This window comes from Danio rerio, chromosome 6 (assembly GCF_049306965.1).
Source record: "Danio rerio strain Tuebingen ecotype United States chromosome 6, GRCz12tu, whole genome shotgun sequence".
NCBI classification, from domain to species: Eukaryota; Metazoa; Chordata; class Actinopteri; order Cypriniformes; family Danionidae; genus Danio; species Danio rerio.
In genome coordinates, this window is record NC_133181.1 from 45,032,286 (window position 1) to 45,057,589 (window position 25,304).

At 35.1% G+C, this 25,304-nt stretch overlaps 1 protein-coding gene across 23 annotated transcripts in view; it reads left to right on the forward strand.

The window, feature by feature from the left end:
* Positions 1-23,331, forward strand: part of mst1ra (macrophage stimulating 1 receptor a) — a 44,532-nt gene extending 21,201 nt beyond the window's left edge. For 4 of the 23 annotated variants that reach the window (XM_073954419.1, XM_073954420.1, XM_001921257.6 and 1 more), the window contains 19 exons: positions 4,611-4,784; positions 6,356-6,484; positions 6,946-7,116; positions 7,528-7,688; positions 9,070-9,205; positions 10,962-11,098; positions 11,224-11,394; positions 11,500-11,593; positions 12,315-12,524; positions 13,047-13,193; positions 13,292-13,445; positions 14,951-15,040; positions 15,173-15,376; positions 15,454-15,534; positions 16,577-16,758; positions 18,255-18,364; positions 18,480-18,645; positions 20,421-20,557; positions 22,494-23,331. In XM_073954419.1, coding sequence (XP_073810520.1) covers positions 4,611-4,784; positions 6,356-6,484; positions 6,946-7,116; positions 7,528-7,688; positions 9,070-9,205; positions 10,962-11,098; positions 11,224-11,394; positions 11,500-11,593; positions 12,315-12,524; positions 13,047-13,193; positions 13,292-13,445; positions 14,951-15,040; positions 15,173-15,376; positions 15,454-15,534; positions 16,577-16,758; positions 18,255-18,364; positions 18,480-18,645; positions 20,421-20,557; positions 22,494-22,704 — 2,865 coding nt within the window. In that variant the 3' untranslated portion in view covers positions 22,705-23,331. Of the gene's footprint in view, positions 1-4,610; positions 4,785-6,355; positions 6,485-6,945; positions 7,117-7,527; positions 7,689-9,069; positions 9,206-10,961; positions 11,112-11,223; positions 11,395-11,499; positions 11,594-12,314; positions 12,525-13,046; positions 13,194-13,291; positions 13,446-14,950; positions 15,041-15,154; positions 15,377-15,453; positions 15,535-16,576; positions 16,759-18,254; positions 18,365-18,479; positions 18,646-20,420; positions 20,558-22,493 lie in introns of those variants that run through there. The other 19 variants (XR_012408124.1, XR_012408121.1, XR_012408123.1 and 16 more) reach the window with 9 other exon arrangements.
* The last annotated feature ends 1,973 nt before the right edge of the window (positions 23,332-25,304 follow it).

Sequence of the window (25,304 nt, forward strand, 5' to 3'; positions counted from 1 at the left end):
TCACTTTTATTAATATTGATCACTGATTTGTATGACATTGCTCTACATATCAGATTTTCTGTCCAATTTGAAGAGTCACTTCCACCAAATTATAAACAGATACTGAAATCTATATATCCAGCTTATTTTGGGGTCATTTTCCAAGTTACGGACTTAAGTTAAAACTAGTTTTGCTCTTTGCAGTGCAATATCTGATAAAATTTTCATCAGTTATGACACATTCGATATCCTAGTCCCTACTTTGAATCAGTCACAGGCAGACGTTAAACTTCATTAAATGATTTTATTGTACAACAAGGAATATCCTTATTTTTTTATTTGTTTTTGCCATTTTTGCTTTTATTTTATATTTATTATTTTATTTAAGGACAGTTGGTTGACAGGAAGTGAAGTGGGAGAGAGTGGGGGTAAGATCAGGAAAGGTCCATGAGCCAAGATTTGAACTTGTGATACCCAGAGTGCTGCCACACCATATGTCAACGCACTAACCACATTTATTGTGCATTTACTGCATTTATTGTACAGTTATATTCATTCAAATAAGAGTTTGGTCACCTAACATTTTTAGAAATAGAAAGATAATATATACAAGCAAGTTATTTCAAGTTATTTCTAAATTTGTTATATTTCTCTAGATTGTTCCTGTTTTGTAAAAAATATATTTAAAATTGTATCTATATTTATTTTATCTATATTTTATTTTATATTTATATTTTATTTTTAACACATTACTTTGGTCCAATCGTTTTTGTACTGTGATCTTAAGTCTTTTTAAAAATACATTTACTCTGCGCCGATAGCCTAATAAGGATTTGTGCATTGATACATACTGTAGCATCGAGGTGCTCACATTGACGGTGAGTTTGATTTCGGCTCGAGATTCTTTGTTGATCCTTCCCTATCTCTGCTCCCCACACTTTCCTGTCTGTAAATCTCCACTGTCCTATCACAATAAATGTGAAAATCACTAAAAAGGTTTTAAAAAACCCCCAAATGAATTCATTTTCAAAAGGCATGTACTTATTCATGCTGAGGACTGTATATATCCATAGTTATGCTGTGAAGAGCAATGAAGGATTTTCTCATTTTTGTTGTGATTAATTTTTTATCATTTAAAACATAATCAACCATGTTAACGTCAATTTAGAAATAATGTAACAAATCTGATTGTTCAAATACAATATCCTACTAAAGAGAACTGCGGGTACTGATTATCTTCAGGATCTAGTGCTGTCTGGCAGTCATCTGTCTCTGCATGTGCTTTGGCTGTGTGTCAGTCAACACAAGTAACTTACTGAAATATTTTCATGAATATTGCAAATGATTTTTCTACCATCAGGCACATTCCACACTGATCAAACCATCACACACACAAAATAAAATTATTCACTGTTTTGTACAAACCACAACATCAGATGAAATTAGTTTATATTTTATTTACAATAAAACATTAAATTTTTACATATTGTACAGATACTTTATTTATATGCATCAGTCTTGTGTCAATTCTAGCAATTTATTAAATGTGCATCACACGTGAGTGGGTTTGACAAACCACCTGTAGAAACACACTTCACTTCCCTCTGTCTCTCTCTCAAAAAAAAAAAACTCTCTAGCTTTTAATTCACTGAGCACTAACAGTTCCTTATATATTTAGCTCTTCATGTCCTCTTCATTTTGATTTGCTGAATGTCTCCTCAAATATAAGTTGCTTTGTAAGCATCTGACAAATGAAAATGTAAATGTCATGCACATCAACCTTACTGCTACATTACATTTATGTAAAATGATTTTCAATATGAAAGACAGTTTTGATTTACAAACAAGCCTGAATGAAATCCTCTGTAATGGTCTACTGCCATTTTATGTTTGCACCTGTAAGACTTGTCCTCATCTCATTTTTAGTCAGAGGGTTTTATGGACTTGGTCTAGTTTATATTACACAACCTGTACCTTAAAAGGAGTGGACCATAAAATAATTCATGCTAAGTGAAGCTTGCTTCAGGAAATGACTCATACAAACATTTGATTTTCGTTTAAACTTGACCGTGGACCTGGACTTGCTCAGAGTAGTCTCTATTTTGTTGTTGGATTTGTGAAGTCACTTTTTGTTTTGTAGATACCAGCCAATACAAGCTCAAACATGACCTGTAATACATCACTCGATACCTTACTGGTAGACTGAAAACTTTGTATGGTAGACGTTTGTGCTGAGCTTGGCCTTATCTCTCGGGATCTTAAATAGGCAATGAGTCAAAGCTGATGAATTCAAGAAAGTATGCACTGGCAGGATATTTAATAGTGACGTCAGCTGTTTGCTTTTAACCAATAGGAATGGAGATAACGAGAAGGGTGGCTAAAATAAAACATGATTTATGGTGCAGATGTCCTGTAGTTTAAGTTTTTATATGTTATAAAATATGTCCGTTGTAAATGATGTCTGGAGGGTTTACTTGCATATATTCTTTTTGTGGTTTTCCTTTTAATAGGATAAAATCTGGTCAGGCATGTTTAGATTAAGAATCTTTTAATTACAGGGCTTGCAAAATCTAGTAGCCTGATGTCCTGGGGCTATTGTTTTTTTCAGTTGGGCTACCACCGGGCAGAGATAGATTTTGGTAGCCAGACTGAAAAAACAATAGCCATGGGATGTCTGACTGCAGATTTTCTAAACCCTGCATACTAAATAACTGTAAATAAAGATCATTTTTTTTCTGTACCAAAATACTAATGGAATGTAAGTTTTATTTTTTAAAACATTGTTCCCTCATTTGTCAGTTTTGATAATTTTAATAATTTAGTATGATCACTTATTTTTAATGTATTTTAAAAACTAAAGGTCAGCAAAATTATGTTGTTTCATTTGTATTTAAATAGGGCTGGGCGATTTGCCCTAAAATCAAAATCTCAATTATTTGAACATTTTAACTCGATTACGATTAATAAACTATTATTTTATTTATTTATAAAAAAAATTTGCCCTCATAGTTCACTGACAAGTTTTATATGTCGTCTAAAGGCAACTCTCGATTATAGGTTTTGAATGTCGATTTTATATTACTTTTTGATTAATCGCCCTGCCATTCAAATATTACAATTACAAAGAATGACTGAACCCTCACTAAAAAAAGTTGAACTAATGTGTCTTTTTTATAACATTTTTATATTGGATTAAGTGAATAAGCGGTTTTGGATTTTTACCTGTTTTATTTCATTTGCAAAAAAAAAAAAAAAAAGGAAAAAACAAACCCCCTGGGAAAAATGAAAGCATTAGTTTTTTCCTCAAAGTTGTATTTTTTCTTTAGTCCATCCAAGTCAAAACTTCTGCATAATTTGAGGGAAATTTATCAAATTGGCTGTTTTTTTAGGTTGGTTCAAAGCAAAGATGAGGTAAAAAAGCTAATAAAAATATTAAAAATCTATGTTGTACCAAAGTTAAAAAAAAGTTAGTGTGTTTATAGTAAACAGTATTTTTACTTTGGTTCTTTGGTACTTTATTTTTTTTTCTTGGCCACAATAAATATTTTTGATTTAAAAAAATCTAATTTTTTAAGTCTAAACATTTTAGCTGTAACAAATTAAGAATTTTTAAAAAGTTGGTTAAAAGTATTCTTTTTTCAGTGCATAATCTGATGTATAATTTTTGTCAGAATTTTTAAAAGAATGTTCACTGACGCATTTTAAAGCACATACATTTAATATGCTTTTATGTCGGCTAATCACTATGCAAATGAGACATTTTGTATTTGACCCATGTAAAAAATAATTATACTTGTATTAATAATTAGTTTTAATATTAAAAAATACTTTCCTTGTTTCATTCCAAGGACAGATTCTGATAAATAAGCTGATAAACAAGCCAGCACATGATTGCTTTTATGAAGGTGGCTCCAAGATGGAGGTCAAGATTTTACAAAAGTTATCATGCAACTTCCAAGAAATTGGAAAATCGCACACATTGTAAAGCTTGCACTCTAGACAGCAACATCTGTTGTTTGTTCAAACTACACAATTTTGAGTAAGTAAGTTTGAGTGTTTTTTTGGCTGGGCCAACTTAATTGCTTCATGTTCAATCCACTTAAATTTGCAAAAACAAATAAGTTAATTAATTTATGATTTTTTTCAAAAACTTTTTAAAGTCTTTAAAATATGACAACCTTACTTCATTGATATCTAATGCAATGTAGAGTAAATCTTGAAAGACTGCACACATCTCACAAATACTAATTTGGTACAAGGGTTCAAGCTTTAGCAGGAATTCATTTATCACTGCCAGATGATGTCTGGAGTCTTCTGTTTACAAGTTGTTGCTTCCTTTTCTTTGAAATTACTGCCTAGGTAGAGGTTTTATGTGTCCTTCTTTAAATTTGAATCTGCAAAAAAGTAAATAAAAATGGTGACAAGTAAAAATGTTTGTTTTTAAAATGATCAAATGCTACATTTAGTTATAGACAATGATATAAAGTGTATATTGATGTAATAGCTGATGTTGCCAGTTATATTGTGTGGAATTAATTTATTATGTTTGTACTTTCAAACAGCACAAAACAACACATAAGTGATTGATTCATTAAATACCTTCAGTTTAATGTTTTGTTTCATTTGTTTAGAATTCAGACAGTTTGACTTGCAAAACTACTCCCACCATGGTATCAAAGCCTTACTACAGAGTGGACTTCTTCAATGGGCAGATGAGCAATGTGCTCTTCACCTCTATTCTGGTCACCACCATTGAGACCAAAACTGTGGCCCACATCGGCACAGATCACGGAAGACTTCTGCAGGTTATTATAGCATCACTCATTCATGTAGAAACAAGTTTGTTTTCTAATAGGGTAATGTTTCACCCTGATTTGAAAATTCACATTTACTCTATTTACTGACCTTTATTTTATTTTAAATCAGTAAAACTCTTTGTTCATCTTTGGATCAAAAATGAAGATGATTATTGGAATCTGATAGATTATTCTACCTGGAATCAATGTCAATTCACTTAGTAATCTAGTGCTTAAAAAAGTTTGTAAAAAGATTTAAATAAACAAACACGCAACAATAAATCCAAGCAGTTTTATCTTTGTTTTCTCAAGAGACATGATTCTTTCAGAAGCTTAAATGTGCCATGTGACACCCAATAATAAACTTAATTGGTTCCTGCATGTGAAGCAAGCATGCTTACACTTCCATGACCAAATATGCATATAGTGAACACTGTTCAATCATAAGTGTTTTAACCTGTTATAGAACACTCACTTTTGGGGATTTACACCTACTGTATACCTAACTTTAAATAGTAACAGTTCTTGACCCCAGTGAGCTATAAACATAAATTAGGCATCATTGGATAGAGCTTTAATATGGTCCATCTAGAAAGTTTCATGCTAAAAAATATGAAAATTTTTACATTATGAAGTAACGAGAAAGGAAATGAATATAAAAACAAATTACATCAGTTTATTATATAAAGTGATCATGTCTCTTCAGAAAATGAACTACTCAATTCATTTGTAATTATATTGGGATGCAGAGTTTTGATGCATCAGAATATAAGTCCATGATGCAAAAGTATTTTTAGAGATGTTTCAGAGGCCAATCATTCATTCCAGTCGATCTAAACATCTGCAACCACATATTTTTGGTTACTCCGATTTGCATAATCTCTTTTCCAGATGTTAAAAAGTGTGTATAAAGTTGCATTTTTTCCTCAAGTCATTTCCCAAATTTAGTCATTGTCTGAATTTTTGTTGGCTCTTTATTTTGATGGTCTACTATAAATGAATATTGCCTTTTTAAGGGAAAATTTATATATACAGTTGAAGTCAGAATTATTAGGCCCCTGAATTATTCGCCCTCCTGTTTATTTTTTTCCCTCAATTTCTGCTTAACAGAACGAAGATTTTTTCAACACATTTCTAAACATAATAGTTTTATAGTTTTATAATTAATTTTATCTTTGCCATTAGGACAGTAAATAATATTTGACTAGATATTTGATTAGGTTAACTAGGCAGGTTAATTAGGCAAGTCATTAATTATTTTAGAAAAAAATATATAGCTTAAAGGGGCTTATAATTTTGACTTTAAAATGGCTTTTAAAAAAATTCAAAACGGCTTTTATTGTTGCTGAAATAAAACAAATAAGACTTTCTCCAGAAGAAAAAATATTATCAGATATACTGTGAAAATTTCCTTGCTCTGTTAAACAATTTGGGAAATAATTAAAAAAGAAAAAAAAAATTGAAAGGGGGCTAATAATTCGGACTTCAACTGTATATCATAATTGTTTTACTGTGATCCTGTCATTAAATTGTATGAGTATTTCTGACACTTGGCTGACAAAAAGTCATTTACTTTTCAGATCATTCTGAGCAGATCAATCCCTGTAGTGTTTGCCAACTACTCTCTTGTTGAAGATGCACAGAAAGTGTCACGGATAGCCGCCATTCATTCATCATTAGAATCACTGCTCTTTGTTGTCGGAAACAAGGTATTTACTTTCAATTCTGTCAGCAGTGAACTGAAGGTTTAGGGCAAGACACTGCAGGTCAATGAGTAAAAAACAAACTAGCAGTCATCACCATACTTCCAAGCTTGATTACATTAGGAATTGCAGATATATATTTTTGTATTACGAGTGTAATGTAATGTAATGTAAAGTGTAATGTTTATATAATGAGGTGTTTTTAATGAATTATCCATTTGCAAATATTTCTTGCACAAAAATAAGTCAGAGTTAGGAATTCTGACTTCTCTTTGTTTACATTTAATCACTCGACAGTTAAAAAAAATACTGTGAACAACAAGAAAAAGACAAATCACTCTCTTGTGTAAACATTTCTCTGTAAAAATCTTCACAATAAAAAAAAGTATAAGTATAGGTTTAAAAACCATTCAGCCACTTTCCATTTGCATCCGTCCAATATGTGTCGTTTAAACTTGTGTTTACAGCTAATAAACGTGTCTCCCAGAGGCCCAGGCTGTAGCCATTTCCTAAACTGCTCAGCGTGTTTAGCAGCCCCGAGGTTTATGGGATGTGGCTGGTGTGGTGAAGTCTGTTCCCAACAGCATCAGTGTGAAGATCAGTGGAGCGGCGACTCCTGCCCTCCTGTTATCACCCAGGTAATGCCTTGACAGTGGGGTATGATGACAATTGGGCAATAAAGGTGATAGTAAACTCTGTCTGTCTATTAAGTTAGCATTTTTCTTAATATATGGTGAGTATATAATAATGTTAGGGCCGCTTCAAACTCATTGTAGTCATATAAGGGCAGGACTGTGTTCACAACTGCATTATCAGTTGGACTCTCACCTCTGTCTCACACCAAATGGAAAGTTGCTTTTTGTGCTTTTTAGTATAAAAAGTCAACAAAACTGGTAAAAAATAGAGAAAATGTTCACTTAAGTTAATTAAGAGTAAAATAATAATGTGCTAGGCATTTCTTGGTGGTTAGTTTTCTCTCAAAATACTGAAATGAAGATTAATTAATGTTTCATTTGTAACAAACTAATTTTGCTCCTTTTTTTTAATAGTTTTTCCCCAGGACGGTGCCTTCAAATGGGACGAGTGAACTTATTCTTTGCGGCTGGAATTTCCAGTCAGCTTCCCGTCCTGCTATCACTCAAGAGTCTCATCAGGTCAGAGTGGGAAACAGCGACTGTACAGTTGTACCAGAGAAAACAAGTAGCTCTCTGTAAGTAACACAATTTGGGTCTCATCATCACCCTTTTAAATAGCAAATGCATGTGTGTCCATTTGTGCACCCAATGGTGTTCTGGTCTGAAAATAAGCTGTGTTTAAGGGCATTGTTGGCTATTTTTTAATATTAAAGTGGATTTGAACATGCCTTAAGTGCCCCAGTGGGTAGCACGTTCGCCTCACAGCAAGAAGATCGCTGGGTCGCTGGTTCGATCCTCGGCTCAGTTGGCGTTTCTGTGTAGAGTTTGCATGTTCTCCCTGCGTTCGCGTGGGTTTCCTCCAGGTACTGCGGTTTCCCCCACAGTCCAAAGACATGCAGTACAGGTGAATTGGGTTGGCTAAATTGACTGTAGTGTGTGTGTGTATGTGTGTATGTTTCCCAGAGATGGGTTGCGGCTGGAAGAGCATCCGCTGCGTAAAAACTTGCTGGAAGTTGGCGGGTTATTCCGCTGTGGCGACCCTGTATTAATAAAGGGACTAAGCCGACAAGAAAATGAATGAATGAATGAACAGAAAAATAATAAATACAAATTTAAAAAAGAGAAAAATTCGAGAAAAAAAAATACTAATAATTAAAATTTTTTACAAATTTAAATTTTGCAGGTTGTAATTTATTTTTGCAATATTTTGCTTGAATTTAATTGTATTATCTTTCAATTTCTAAATATGTTTGGTGACAAACCTAGGTAGAATTATTATTATTATTTTTTAAATATTTCACAAATGATATTTAACAGAGCATGGCATTTTTCACAGTATGTCAGATAATATCTTCGGGAGAAAGTTTTATTTGTTTTATTTTGGCTACAATAAAAGCAATAACTTGTCTAATTACCTTAACCTGCCCAGTTAACCTAAATAACCATAGTTAAGCCTTTAAATGTCACTTTAAGCTGTATAGAAGTGTCTTAAAAATCTAGACCAATATTATTTACTGTCATCATGGCAAAGATAAAGTAAATCATTTATTAGAAATGAGTTATTAAAACTATTATGCTATTATGTGTTGAAAAAATCTTCTCTCTCTTAAACAGAAATTTGGGAAAAATAAACAAGGAGTCTAATAATTCAGGGGGGCTAATAATTCTGACTTCAACTGTACAATAATATGCACTTATCAGTAATATTTTGATAGTAGAAATTGTTCAGTTTTTGTTCATATTTTATTGTCTATTTGATATTTTGTGGTAATTTATTTAATTTCAGTCTTTTACCTTTATCTTATCTTAAAGTTAGTTTGACAGTAGCACTTCATTTCAGTTGTTGTTTTTTTCTCTGTTATTTCTATTTTATTTCAGCTTTCAGTATTTCAGGTTTATTTAATATTAACAACATTCGTGTTTTGTTATGCACATTATTTTTAATTCCTTTCTCAGGCTGGTTTGTAGGATTGTTGGAGAGGAATCAGGCCTGCATCAAAGTGTTAACATAACAATCCAAGTTAATGAAAAAAAAGCGGGAAGTGGATACTTCATCTCTGGGAAGGCTGGCATTCAAGGCTTCAGCTTTGTGGTAATTACCAAACCATTTTCAACCTTAAAATGTCCACTTGATTATGTATTTAATACAGATTTGGGGCCAGACTTACTAACAGCTTACACTAATGCCAATCCCCTTTTTAGATTTTAAAAACTACTTTCAGGAAAACGCACAACCAAATTAGCAAATTTTTGTCATTTTATTTTGGTTAAAACTTTTGCATACAGTATGAGTTTTGTTATCTGATATAACATTTATAAGAAAACAGTCTTCTTAAAGAGCCCATATTATACATGAAATAGGGTCATATCTTGGTTGTAAGGGTCTCCAACAACAGTTTAATATGCATGCAAGGTCAAAAAACACTTTCATGGTCTTATAATCTGCATTTATTTTTACCTAATTATCCCAGCGACTCCTGTATGAATCGTCCAGTGATTCATTTGTTCCCAAACCCCTCCTTAGCGCGAAGCTAATCTGCGCTGATTGGACCGATGACAGTCTGTTGCGATTGGTCGACTGCCTTCAGTCAGAGAGTGAAATGCCAAACAGCTAATCAGCAATATAAAAGTAATCACAGTTCATACACGCTCGATAGTGTAGGCGTGGATTTTAGCTGCCAGTGGGTCAATGTAAATACAGACTATGGACTTGAAAATACAGACGACTAACTATTTTATTGAGCAAAAACTCCAAAAACAGTTGAGGAGATCTCCTAGCTTCTCACTCTGCTCTTTTCACAGACACACACACACACACAGACACACACACACACACACACACACTCACACACACACACACACACACATACGCACTTAACCCTGCTCCGGACGACAACGCGCGCGCGCACACACACACACACACACACACAAACACACACACCTCCGGACGACAGCGCGCGCACGCACACACAGACACACACACTAACGTTACTCCCCGTCCACGGAGCTCCGTTAACGCAGCACGCGTCGCGTTTTTAACGTGACTTTGCACACGATAAGAGAATATAGCCAGTTAACCTGATACAGTACACGCGGTTACAAGTAACAAATCACAACTAAATACATTTGCAAGCTAGAGTCAACGAGGCAACTTTAATCGCACGTACTTACACTTGAGAAATGGAGGAAGAAACCCATCCTGACGTCTATCAGTAAGTTACTGATCCTTCCTTTAACAAACGCTGATGAAGTATTCTTTGTAGCATGTAGCTTCCAGAAGTTTCCAGAAGTTTCCAACTGCTTGGCTATAATGCTGAGGTTTCATCTTTGGGTAGAGACTCAATATATCCATCTGCAGTGTGACTTCAATCGACCGGCATGTTTGTGTGTGTGTGTGTGTGTTTGTGGTTGTGTGTGTGTGTGTGTGTGTGTGTCTCGGTTTCTGCGTCAGAGGGCGGGGCCTCAGGTTTGAAATCTCCCGGGTTTGCGCGTGCACGTGAATAACTTGGTTTCGTTCGTACGTCATGGCGAAACACCTAATGAATCTGTATCAAGGCGACTCGTTTGAAGCACTATGAGTCGACTCTTTTTTAGATGAATCAACCGTTTTTAACACTGTACACTAACAGATTTAAGCCTTAGCTGGATACTCCACTTCACTTAGAGCTGTGTTACACACTACATGGAGGGGAATTTTCAAAAACCCATAATATGGGCTCTTTAATAAATTCTAAAGCCAATTTTGTGCCGAATATGCTACTTTCTTTAGTAAATTTTAGTGTTATTATTAAAAGTACTTCTGATAATTAATTCGATAAGTCATAAGTTGATATTGTATCTCCCGTCAGACTCCAGAAATCACAGATATCAGTCCAAGCTTTGGACCCAAGATTGGAGGAACCCTGATCACCCTGTCTGGAAAGCATCTGGATGCAGGTGGATCCAGAACGATCAGCCTTGGAGACAGAAATTGCCCTGTTGAAAGGTTATTGTGCCAGGTTATGAAATGCACTGTTTAAAAGTTACCAGCCATGGTTTAGAAATGTTATAAGTGTAGTATTTCATTATTAAGCACATGTCCCTGAGTTTTTTCCTCTTATTTCTCCATAGCGTCTCCAGTGATGGGACTTCTATTGTTTGCCGGTCTGAAGGTGTGAAGGATACTTTAGAAGTGGATGTGAAGGTTGTAATTGATGGATCGACTATTTCCTCCACAAAAACATTCAGCTACAGGGTGAATCCCGAGGTGACGGGTGTAAACCCCAACTGTGGTTTTAGAAGGTATGTCAATAATTAATATTTTTATATGTAAATATATTTATAAAAGTAGTGTGAAAGAGTGATTGAATTGTTCACTGTGTATTTTATGGTCCCGCTATAATGAAGAGGATCAAAAATTATCATCACCGGGCAGAATTTGGACTCTGTTTCCCAAGCCGTCATTAAATACAAAGGCGGCTACAAAGACCCTGTGGAAACCGTAAGACACATTTGTATTTTGATGGGGCATTTTAAAGGGATGGTTTACCCAAAAATGATAATTCTGTCATTTACTCACCCTCTACTAGTTCCAAACATTTGTGAGATTCATTTATTCAATAAATCATTCTGTTTTTGGCTTAGTCCCTTTATTAATCTAGGGGCCTGCCACAGTGGAATGAACCGCCAACTTATCCAGCATATGTTTTACGCAGCAGATGCCCTTCCAGCTGCAACCCATCTCTGGGAAACATCCATACACACTCATTCACACACATACACTGCAGCCAATTTAGCTCACCCAATTCATATGTACCGCATGTCTTTGGAATTGTGGGGGTACCCAGAGGAAACCCACGCGAACACAGGGAGAACATGCAAACTCCATACAGAAAAGCCAACTGACCCAGCCGAGGCTCGAACCAGCGACCTTCTTGCTCTTGCGACCTACAGCTGTGCAGCCTCTATTCTGAGATTCTTTTTTTTTATTTTGGACAGAAAGGAAGACATTTTGAAGAATGTTGAAAACTGGTAGACATTGATTTTACCAATGCTTTTTTTCCTACTATGGATGTCAATGGCTACCTGTAAAAAAGAAACTCACAAATTTTTGGAACCACTTGAAGAATAATTTTATGATAGGATTTTTTAGTTTATTTTTATTTTTGCTTTATTAAAAGCAGTTAATATGCTGTCGCTTATTGACTTATTGATTATTTTAGGTGTGTTCTGGTCAAGGAAACCCCACGCAGATGGAGTGTATGAGCCCTGTATGTGAGGAGTCAACAGGAATCCTCTCTGTAGATCTGGATGGAGCCAAAGATCTCCAGTCTCAGACTTTTACATGCCATGCTAATGGAGAACCCATCCCATTTGAAACAGAGGACCGAGTGCTGGAGCTCAGCCCAGGCCAGGATGAAGTCTCTCTGCACGTGCGTCTTCAGTTAAATATTGGTTATGTGGTATCAAAAAATGTTTGAGGGACAGTCAGAGTCAAGTGTTAGAGTCAATATATATATATATATAGTTAGCATTACATTTTTAGCATATAAGTCTGCCAATACTAGTTATAATACATAGAATCAGTGCTTAATTTGTGAATTGCGAGGTCCCGGAACAGATCAGGGTAACAGATACGGCAGGGTACCCGAGAATGGAGAGGTGTCGCGCATGAAAGTGTGTGTGTGGGGATGGCGGAGCGGTGTCGCAGACGAAAGTGAGCAGGGCGGGGGTGTCGCGGAAGAAATCGAAAGTTAACAGCGGACGGGGAGAAAGGCGGTTGAGGAGGGGGATCGGTAAAATGAGGTGCCGGATCAGATTTCAGAGGTGCTGGATCCGGATCTGGTGTGTTACGGCACAAATTAAGCCCTGCATAAAATGTCTTAAGTGGATGATTAGAATAAAGTGAATACTCTGTAAAATATACTAAATATCATCTTTTATTTTGATTTCAGCACAAGAAACTGGCTCTGGTGTCGGGCTGCATGGAAATCATCATGACAGTTAATGGCGTGGATTGCAATGCTAAAGTTCTGGACAATGAGATCACTTGCAGGATCCCCAAAAATCTGACTATCCCCCGCCAAGGGGCACCAGTCAAGGTTTAGATTCTGCAAACTATTAAACTCAGCTTTAAAATGTTCAAGATGACTCTGCATTTCACTGGTGATGCATTGCTCTGTCACTTTGTTGTTCTCAGGTGTTAGTGAATAGAGAAGAGCATGACATCGGTATGGTTGTAATGAAGAACAGCAACTTAATTGTGGGCGTGGTGCTGGGCATCTTAGCTGCAGTTGGTGTAGGAGCAGCTATTGTCTATGTTGCGATGGCTCAAGAGCGAAAGAAAAAGAAAGGTATGTCTGTTTTTCCCTTAATACATTTTTGTGCCAAGGACAAACAGATGATGATCTGTTCCTGTGTAAATATTTTCAAAAATCAAACAAATTACTCCACATTCATTCTGTACCATTTTAGGATTTTAATTCTTTAGTTTACATGGTGCCACTATTGTTATTGATGGAATAAGCACAATTAAATCTTGCATATATTAAATTCTAAACCACTTTCTATTATTATTACAGTATTGGATAAATTTGTGATTACGAATTACAATAATGTTGGTATACTATAATTATTGTGCAGGGTCACTAAAACACATAGAAATGTCTCGGTATATGCATACAAATCAAACTCTCATACACCCACATTACATTTTACATCATTATATACATAGAATTACATTGCTCCAAACCAAGTATTTGATCAAACTCGAGAAAATGGCACTAAAATTGTAACATTGTGTTTACAATTGTGCTAGCTTCACTGTAAAATTGTTGTAAATTTTACAGTATCATACATTTTACAGTACATATTATACTGTATACAGTACTAGCAAGTTTGGTTGCCAGTAATAATGTAAAATTTACAGGTGCTCTGTAAGTTAACAATGACTATTGTGTTGTAAAACTACAGCACAGTTTTATTTTGTTAATTTACAGTGCACTTTTGGCATTTATACTGTAAAAATGACCAGTAATACTGTAAATTTTACAGCAATTTTTAGTGTAGAAAAAAAGACACAACTGTACATACACAAGGGGTTAAGCAAATGTTAAAGTGAAGTTTATTCATAAACTAATTTCGAGAGGATCACGTGCTTATGATTTATCACGGCCGGTCTCGCATTTGCTAATCACTATCTTCCAATCATATGAGCCCTAAGCTACTATAAATAGCCACAGTTTTCCGTTCACTTTATCTTCGTTTGGAAGAAACCCCCCTCCTCCCCTATCCTCCTCCTTTACCTCTGATTGGGCGGCACGGCGGCCCAGTGGTTAGCACTGTGAGCCCCACAGCAAGAACACTGCCAGGCCTGGTTCCACAGGACCGGTGGGTGTTTCTGTGAGGAGTTTGTATGTTCTCCCCGTGTCCGCATGGATTTTCCCCGGGTTCTCCGGTTTCCTCCCACCATCCAAAGACATTCAACATGCATAACAATCAAGCTTTTGTTTAACCCCTTGTGTTCCCTTAGCTACCGCAGCAGGGGAGTTCTGAGATCCACCGAGCTCAGGCTCCCCTCTCGCTCTGCCAACGGGAGGAAGCCCCGGGCTCGAGGAGCCCTTGAGCTCGGGGCTCTCTCCCGGGACAGCATGCCAAACAAGCTTTTATAAATCATCAGCTAAGTGTGAACTCTTGAAATATTACATGAAATTGTTAGCTTTTGATCACATTGACAACTTTAGTTAAATATTTTAGAAATAAAAATCAAATATCATAATTATGTTTTTTTATTAAAATAAAACTTGGCAAAATTATGTAATTTTGAATGTTTTAAAAATACCTCATGTTTGACTGGCAGCTGCACTTGTTGAGGTTCGACTGTCCATGCATTCAAATCGCACCACAGCAGAGAATTACGACAGATCACCTGATGGCGACTACAGAAGGGGTGAGACAAGCTAACATCGATTATTTTTTGTGAAAATATTGACCCTGGCAATATATATCATTTAAAGATAATGTTGTTCAGCTTGGTACTACTCGTCCATTTTTCAACCTACAGAAACTGTTCGTCCTGCAGGTCTGTCAGTTTCTCCATTTCATGGCTCGGGCACCACATTCACCAGTCTGCCGTATGCCGGCTCTATGGACTCTGCAGCAGCTCCTCTGATGCGCCGTCAGGTCTCCATGTCTGCTCTCCGGCCAGATCTGCTGGAGGAGGTCAAGAATGTTTTAATCTCACCCGATAAGATCAAAATCCAGCATGAACAAATCATTGGCAAAGGTGACAAGTCATCTGGGTAATATGTTGAGCAGCATGTCATCTTTCTGTTCCACATTCTAATCTTAAATCTTTCTCAGGTCATTTTGGGACAGTGTATCATGGATATCTTACTGATAGTGATAACAAAGAGACCCACTGTGCAGTCAAATCACTGAATAGTAAGTAATTTAGCACTTGTTTTAATAATTGTTGTTTTTACATTACGTTATATTATGGGTGTCACGGTTGCGCAGTGGGTAGCACGATCGCCTCAGAGCAAGAAGGTCGATGGTTCAAGCAACAGCTGGGTCAGTCCCCGTGTCCACGTGGGTTTCCTCTGGTTTCCCCCACAAGTCCAAAGACATGCAGTATAGGTGAATTTAATAAGCTAAATTGGCCGTAGTGTGTGATTGTGTTTAGATTTTTTTCCAGTGATGGGTTGCAGCTGGAAGGGCATCCGCTGAGTAAAACATATGCTGGATATGTTGGCGGTTCATTCTGCTGTGGCGACCCCATATTATTAAAGGGACTAAGATGAAAAGAAAATGAATGAATATTATATTATATTATATTATATTATATTATATTATATTATATTATATTATATTATATTATATTATATTATATTATATTATATTATTTTATATGGTAACACTTTACAATAAGGTTCATTAGTTAATGCTTTTAATAACACGAACTAATCATGAACAACACATGTACAGCATTTATAAATCATAATTGAACATTTACTAATGCATTATTAACATCTAAGTCCATGCTTGTTAACATTAGTTAATGCACCATGAGTTAACATAAACTAACAATAAACTACTGTATTTTCATTTACTAACGTTAACTAACATGAACAAATACAGTAGTAAATGTATTGTTCATTGTTTGTTCATATTAGTAAATGCATTAATTAACATTAGCTAATGAACCTTATTGTAAAGTGTGACCTATTATATTATATTATATTATATTATATTATATTATATTATATTATATTATATTATTTTATATTATATTATATTATATTATATTATATTATATTCAGTAGCTAAATAATCTAAAAAATACAAATAAAGCATTAAAAACTGAAATTTTACAAGTGAATTTAGGTATCAGACCATTTGAAAATATTGAAAAAAATATTAGTTCTTTCTTAGTCATTCTTTACCAATGCAACATGAAAGATGCTTCTCGTATATTTCTTGAAAGGGATCACCGATCTGGAGGAGGTGGAGCAGTTTTTAAGAGAGGGACTCTTTATGAAGGCCTTCCACCATTCTCACGTCCTGTCACTTTTGGGCATTGTGCTTCCCAGCGATGGACTTCCTCTGGTTATCCTGCCGTATATGAAACACGGTGATCTCCGGCATTTCATCCGCTCTCCAGAAAGGGTAAGCAAGCACATTAATTTTGTATCTTACTACCAGTTAATGTGTAAACATGAGGCTGGAAAACAACATAAAATTCATCTGAAGTGATAGGAGTTAAATGACTCCGCTTTTATGATAGAAAACACAAACAACTGACAGTAGCTATTTTTAAACCAATGCAATAAATTGGAAAAAAATCAAATAAAATGATAATAAAGTTTGAATTGGATAAAACGAAAAGTGGAAAATTAGAATATTGTAATAAAACTTTGTAAATACTGTAATACAGTTAATGTACATGGTTTATTTTAAGATAAAAAAATCTGCATTATTAGACCACGTACATTATTTTATGCATTTTTTTTATGTTCATACACGTTTAAGGACATCACACAAAAAAGGGCTGGATGGAAAGCCAAGATACATGTAAAATCTACATTTCTTGGCATTTGCAACTAGCCATTTTGTGTGTAATATCCCAAAATATGCATAAAAGTTTGTGGCTGTAAACAAAGCTAATGAAACATAGGAAAGAGGGGGTAAAATACAAAGAATAACAAAGAATTGAAGGACATCTGGAAACACAAATTATGGAAAAGCAATTAGCATCAGTGACTTTACAAAATGTCTACAGGAAAAGGAAGTAAACAGGCTCACAAAGTAAAAGTCCACATACAAAACAGGGAACGTGTGACAGTGTCATTGAAATACTGCAGTACTTTTTATTAGTTTGAATTTAGTTTCATTGTTAATTTTAATTTAACATTTTTTTATTTCTACTAGTCCCATGACACCAAAAATATTTTTTTGACAAAAATGATTTTTGAAAAAATAAAAAGACAAAACTTGCATTTAGAAGATACTGCATAATATATACATTCAAAACTTACCATGTCTCATTTACACCGGTATGAATGATATCATACTGCACTTTAGCTTCTCTTCAGATATCATGTTCAATCAAATGCTGTCTAGAATCTGAAGCATCCTAGCTCTTACACTATTAATAGAAGCTAAAGCTGAGTTACTTGTTTATACAGCATACTCTATCTGGTGAAGGGCACATAGTGCACTATATAGGGGATAAATTATTCAATACTAAATAAATACTGTACATGTATGCTTTCCATTGGGGTAAAAGAAGTGTGGTTTTGCATTTATGTCATACAAACCACTGTAGCGCACAAACTGCTCGGGTCATGAGCAGATCATATGCACAATTTGAAGCAGACCACACAACATATTGGCTATGCTAAATTCTGTATTATAAAGCAATATGGAGAAGATTAACTAGTGAAAAGGATGGGCAGACTGTTCATTACTACAGTATCTGTCTGTGTTTGTCATAAGCAACTTTAACTGATTTGTGATAACACTCTTATTGTCAGTTTTTTTTAAAGGGGATAGGCTTTTAGGAATGCCATGTCACGTCTTCCTTTCTTAGTGGAAACCACATCAATACATTAAATAACACTTAAATCAAGGGCTTTTACTAAAAATGTATCATTCATGTTTAGAGTCCCACAGTGAAGGATCTGATTGGCTTCGGGCTTCAAGTAGCCAAAGGAATGGAGTATCTTGCAAACAAGAAGTTTGTGCACAGAGATCTTGCTGCACGCAACTGCATGTAAGTAACAGATAAAGTATGTAAACGCCAAACTAAACAAATTAATGTTTTTTTGGCTTTACAATGTTTATAGATAAATAAATCCCTTAAAACTTTAATAATCCTCTTCTGGTAGGCTGGACGAGTCATTTACAGTGAAGGTGGCTGACTTTGGCATGGCACGTGATGTCTATGATAAGGAATACTACAGCATCCAGGACAGCAAGAAAGCGAAGCTGCCAGTCAAATGGATGGCTTTAGAAAGCCTGCAGACACAGAAATTCACCACCAAATCAGATGTGGTACATTTCAATTTGGACAATCTTTTCAAGAACACAGTTTAGAACTCAATAGATTTTTTTTCATGTGATTTTGTTTGTTACACAACGAGAAAATGTTTAAAGGGCTCATATTTTACCCCTTTTACAAGTGTCCCCAGAATGTGCCTGTTTCAGCTCAAAATACCTATCAGATCATTTATTTAACCCTGCTGAATATGTCAATTTTGGATGAAGATTACATTGCAGCTGTTTTGATGCATGTGCCTTTAAAGGGCACCTATGCTGAAAAACATCTATGTTTGGACAGACATATGTGTAGGTATAGTGTATAGACTGTCATATTTGGGGGATATAAACACACCCAGTTCTTATTTTTTCAATTTAACAACATAAAAATGGTGGACCAATTGGAGTGGTTTTGAGACCGACTGCAACTTGACATAGGAGTGCAGACACACCGCCCACCAAATTGATTGACAGCTAAATTATGTCAGTACAAGTATAAAAGAAGATGCTTCAATCCCGGTTTGTGGACATTAAATGAGGTTTATTTTGTACTTTAAGATAACAGTTATCCACAAAGCCGTGGATATGAACCTGTATCCTTTCACATTTGCATGCAAAAAGCTTGCAAAGCTAAAAAAGCTAAAAGCTTGTGCACTGTCTCTGTGTGTGTGTGCACGTTAACTTTGTAATGATATTGTGTGTGACTCATCGTTGCAACTCCACAACAAATGCATCAAATACTATTGGTAAAGTTCTTACTGTAGTATTTCTCACAAACGTTAGGTGAGATCAGCTTCCTTCGTGTCTGTCTGTAGTCTGAAGCAGCCGAGGGAGGAAATTAAGGCACACTAACTGGCACGTGGAAAGGGTGGGCATGAAGGACTAGCCTTAAAGGCACAGTTCACAAAAACCTGATGGTTAGAGCTATAAAACAGAAACTTTTGAAATCTATAATAAATTATCTGTTGGGCGTTTTGAGCTGAAACTTTACAGACACATTCTGGAGATACAAAAGACTTCTATTAAATCTGGAAAAAGGGGTAACCTAGGTGCCCTTTAAATCCAAATGAGCTGGTACTTACATTCGTTTCGATTGTACTGTCTTTTTTTTTTTTTTACAAACATGCTCTGTTTTAAAAACGTTTTAATCTTGTGAAACTCATTCTTGAGGTGCAGCTGTTCACAGTGAGTTGGAACTGATCTTTTAATCCAAGTTTCTTTGCAAATCCTGTTCTGTAGACATGTTTATATGCGTTACTAAAGAGACATGTTAATACGCTGTCGTCAATCAATTTGGGGGACTGAAAAAAACTCCACTCTGTCAGGTTGCAATGGACATTAAAAACGCTGGGATTTGGATTCTATTTGAACGTCAAGAATTTTTTAAAAAGAAGATTTGTTGTTTGTATATATCACTGTAATATGACTGTGGACACACTATACCTACACAAAGTTCTACTCAAACAGCTTCTACCTATGATGCAAAATAATTTTAAGTAAATGTTTCAAATGGAGAAATTTCCATTCCCTCTGTATAATGGGCAGTCTATTCATATTACCTAGTAAGTAGGAATGAAGCAAAGACTGCAAATGATTGTTTAAATATTATATATTAAGTATAATTTTATATAAAAGTATCATTTGTATTTGTTTACCTGCAGAGGATAGGGTTTATGGCGTATTCTGCTGCTCAACACCAAAATGTTTTTGATCAGTTTTCAACACTTAATATGATGCTACTCTTTTATACAACATACATGCATACAAACAGATGCTCTTCTTCCCTGTAGTGGTCTTATGGAGTGTTGATGTGGGAGTTGTTGACGAGAGGAGCCAGTCCATATCCTGATGTGGACCCTTATGACATCACGCCTTATTTGATGCAAGGCCGTCGACTACCACAACCGCAGTATTGCTTTGATTCCCTGTAAGTCTTTTTTTGAGTTGCCTTTTTTTTTAAAGAGGATAAATCATGTCAGGCTCAGAATGTCTTTGGATTTTTACGGTTTTTACTGACATATTTCAACAACCACTGATATTTCAGTTATGGATTTAAAATTAATACAAATATGAAAGCTGAATAAATATGCATTCCATTGATGTATAGTTTGCTAGGATTGGACAAAATTTGCTAGATAAACAACTATGTAATCTGAAATCTGATTGTAAATATTAAATACTAAAGAATAAGAGATTAGCCGTTAGAGTTGTCCATATTAAGTTATTAGCAATGCATTTTACTGATCAAAAATAAAATGTTGACATCTTTACTGTAGGAAATTTATAAAATATCTTGATGGAACATTATCTATCATTAAAATACTGTATATTAGCTTAACCAATCAAAAAATGTCCATACTGAAAGATACACTACGGCTGTATAAATTTAAACACAAGCTGTAATATTGTCATCGTAAAATATTACTACAATATAAAATAACAGTGTTCTATTTGATTGATATGTTCGAATGTGAAGGGGACTGTTTGAATTTTTTTGTGACTTTCTTTAGTGTCAAATGATCCTTCAGACATCATTTTAATCTGCTGATTTAATCATCAAAAACATTCCTTTTTATTACCAATTTTGAAGAGTTTTTGTTTGTGGAACTCTTAATAAACGACCATGCAAAAGTTTAGAATTAAGAACTTAAAAAGAGAGATTTCAATACATTTATTTATCAATTTAATAGGAGAGGTAACACATTAACGTATATAGAGGTAACGTTCAATGATTGAATGTGATTATAAAGACTTTAGAAAGACAAGGAATTATCATTTCCAATACACACTTTCTAATCATTAAATAATTCTAAAAACAAATATAACGGTTTTCACAAAACTATTAAACTTAAAGACCAATAACCATCTTAAATATTTAGGCACCAGATCAACATATTAAAATGTTTTCTGAAGGATCATGTGACTTAGAAAAAAAAAGAGTAATGATGCTGAAAACTAAGTTTTGCCATCACAGAAATAAATAAAATAGAGAAATATATTTAAATGCTATAAAATTACTGTTTCACAAAAAATAAAAAATAAAGTAAATCATAAAGTCCATGTGAACTGGATGCAGAGACTATTATTTCAGCATGTTGATGTACTTGCAACTGGAACAGAATATTGAGTAGGCTTTCTTTTCATTCGCTCATAGAAAACTAATGGTGAGAGCAGGGCTTAATTTGTGCCGGAGCATGCCGGATCTGGCACCTCTAAATCTGATCCAGCACCTCATTTTACCAATCCCCCTACTCACCCGCCCTCCTCCCTCATCCTCTGTTCACTTTCACTTCCGTGACTCCCCAACCCTCTTCACTTTCGTCCGCGACACCACCCCATCACACCCCGATGAAAATTTATCGGCTGAAAAATATGATATGCCATTTAATGGACCCTCTAATTTTTGTGGCTTCAGTCACTGATGGGGTACTCTTTAAAATCTGGAAGCAATAACAACTTATATCGAAATATATTGTTATCTAATATTTTCAATATGGAAGAAAATTATCGAGATTGCATTTTTGCCACATCACCCAGCCCTGCCTTCACAAAGGCATTAGCAAATGGTCAGACTTTCATTGAAGATTACCAAAACAAACAAATTTTTTTGAGTGGATAAACTTGCGCGGATTTATAATTGACCTTAAGAATAAAAATGTGAGCTAGCAAAATAAACAAATTCTGATTTCATGCGGACTTTAAGTATTTTAAAACGACTGCTAGTGTATTTATATGTGACTAAAATCATTAGTTAGCAAATAAAATTGAAAACTGAGTAGAAATACCCAGCTTTACAGGTAGCATCTACAAACTAAAGCAATAAATGGAAGAGAGGAAAAATGGTTATGGATTGTGTATTGCAGCTGGTCAGTTCTGATGCAGTGCTGGCATCCTGAGCCCGAGAAGAGGCCGGGTTTCACTACACTCGTGCAGGCCGTTCAGGACATCCATTCCAGCCTGGACGGGGAGCATTACATCAACCTCCAGATCACCTATGTGAATCTAGACCAGCCTCGACCGTACCCGTCACTGTGTCCTGCTACACCCGCACACTCAGACCAGTCCTCCACCTGACGAGGAGCATGCACTGAACATCAGCTGCTGGATTTAATGAAGAATCCCAAAAGACGATCCACTATTCTGTGTGTGCATTTTGTGAACTCAGGTCTTTTGGGATTTTAAGCGTTTGGGGAAGTGCACTCCTTAAATGAATGTCTTTGATCAGGTTTTTATACGTTTTTAAACACGTGGAATTGTTTCTTACTCTAGATAATGGAAATTGCTCATGCTTACAGTTTTTAACACTGTCCAGACACAATCCAATAGGATTTCTCAGAAACAAGCAATTTTTACGTCCAACTGCACTGTTAAAAATGAAATGCCACATTGTAAAGAAATTCTTGTTGCCTTTATTTTTTTAAGTTGAATCAAATGAACTTTTTCTTAAATTAACTTAAATAAATCAAACTGACTAAAATATGTTTAACTTTGCATAACTTAAAAAATGGAGTTAAAGTCTGATTGACTTTTTAAAATAAGTTCAAGTAACATAAAAACATTTGTAGCCATGACTTTTTGTCATAGCATTGTTTACAGTGCAAAAAGACATAGCTACAAAATGTTTTATTGTATATTCATGTATTGTCCTTCGGCTTAGTTCCTTTATTCATCTAAGGTCACCACAGCGGAATGAACCGCCAACTTATCCAGCATATTTTTTTAACGCAGGGAATGCGCTTTCAGCTGCAACCCAGTACAGAGAAACGTCCATACACACTTATTCACACACATACACTACGACCATTCATTCATTCATTTTCTTTTTGGCTTAGTCCCTTTATTAATCTGGGGTCACCACCGCGAAATGAACCACCAACTTATCTAGCATATGTTTTACACAGCGGATGCGCTTTCAGCTGCAACCCAGTACCGGGAAACATCCATACACACTCAAACACACATGCACTACGGTAAATTTAGCTTATTTAATTCACCTCTACCTCTTTGGTCTGTGGGGGAAACCGGAGCAAGGAAACCAACACAAACACAGAGAGAACATGCAAACTCCACGCAGAAATGCCAACTGACATAGCTGGAATTCAAACTAGCGACCTTCTTGCTGTGAGGCGTCAGAGGTAATCAGATTCTAGCTTTTTTTAAGTTATGCAAAGTTTATTTTGAAATATGTTTTAAGTCTAGATGACTAAAGAAGTTCATTTGATTCAACAAAAAAATGAAGGCAGTAAGAATGTTTAAAGTGTGCTTGTGAAAATGATACGAGCAGAAAGATTACTTGAAATATAGATTTCATAGATTTATTTGACTTGTTTGTGATATATATTTTTAAGTGTACATAAAGAAATAAAACAGCAATAAGATGTTTAAATTAAATTACAGCTGTTTCAACTCAACATGTTCAGGTCTGTTTTAAACAAGAAGAGGGACATTTTCAATCAAATATTGTAAAAACAGAAGAATTTGGTAAGTACTTCAGGACTTTTTTTCAGTTTTGTTTAAATTATTTTTAAGAGATAACAAACATTTATGGAAATAAATAAAAAGAATTTGTAAAAAAAAAAATACCTGACTGATATTGGTTGTTTTTCATCGCTTTTGAAGAATTTTGGAGTTATAGTGTATTTATTATCATGTCAGAATCAAATGAAAAATGACCTTCTGTATTTAATAGAAAATCACAAGACAATCCACATTATTTGTGTGCATCTGGAATGGTTTTACTTTTTTGAACTGAAAGTGTTAGTTCACCCCAAAATAAAAATTTTGTTATTAATTCCTCACCAGCGATACAGTTCCACAGTAGGTAGTGCTGTTGCCTTACAGCAAGAACGTTGCTGGTTCGAGCCTCGGCTGGGTCAGTTGGCGTTTCTGTGTGGAGTTTAAATGTTCTTCCTGCGTTCGTGTGGGTTTCCTCCGGGGGCTCCGGTTTCCCCCACAGCCCAAAGTCATGCGGTACAGGTGAATTGGGTAAGCTAAATTGTCTGTAGTGTATGGGTGTTTCCCAGTGATGGGTTGCAGCTGGAAGGGCATCCGCTGGGAAAAACATATGCTGGATAAGTTGGTGGTTCATTCCGCTGTGGTGACCCCTCTTTAATAAAGGGATTAGGCCGAAAAGAAAATGAATGAATGAATAATTATTCACCCTAATGTCATAGAAAACATTAAAAAAGCTCAAATGAACATATTTAGGTGCAATCTGACATCTTTAAAAATACCAAAGCCCCCCAAAAAACTTGAAACAGACCATTTGTCTTTAGTAAATCAATCAGAATATCAAGCTATGAGAATACTTTTGTGCACATAAAACAAAAAGTATTCCTTTATTCAACAGCATGACTCACTGTTTGGAACAGAACGCAGGCACATTTAAGCTCCATTAACAATTAAAGAAGAATCTGTTAAATAAAGTCAACATTTTTGTTTTATCATTGTTATTTTATAAAAAATTATGATGCTTCACAGAATAAATGTCATTTTATCATTCTTGCAGAATTATTATAGGCCTGTTGGTTTTATGTTCCCCAAAATTAAATTCTACTGCAAGTTAATATTCCTTAATAAAAGAAAAGTAAGCACAGTAAAAATGGCAACTAACCACAAATTAACAACGTTTTGCCTCATTGTCCAGTTTAATTATGCTATTTGTAGGTATTCTC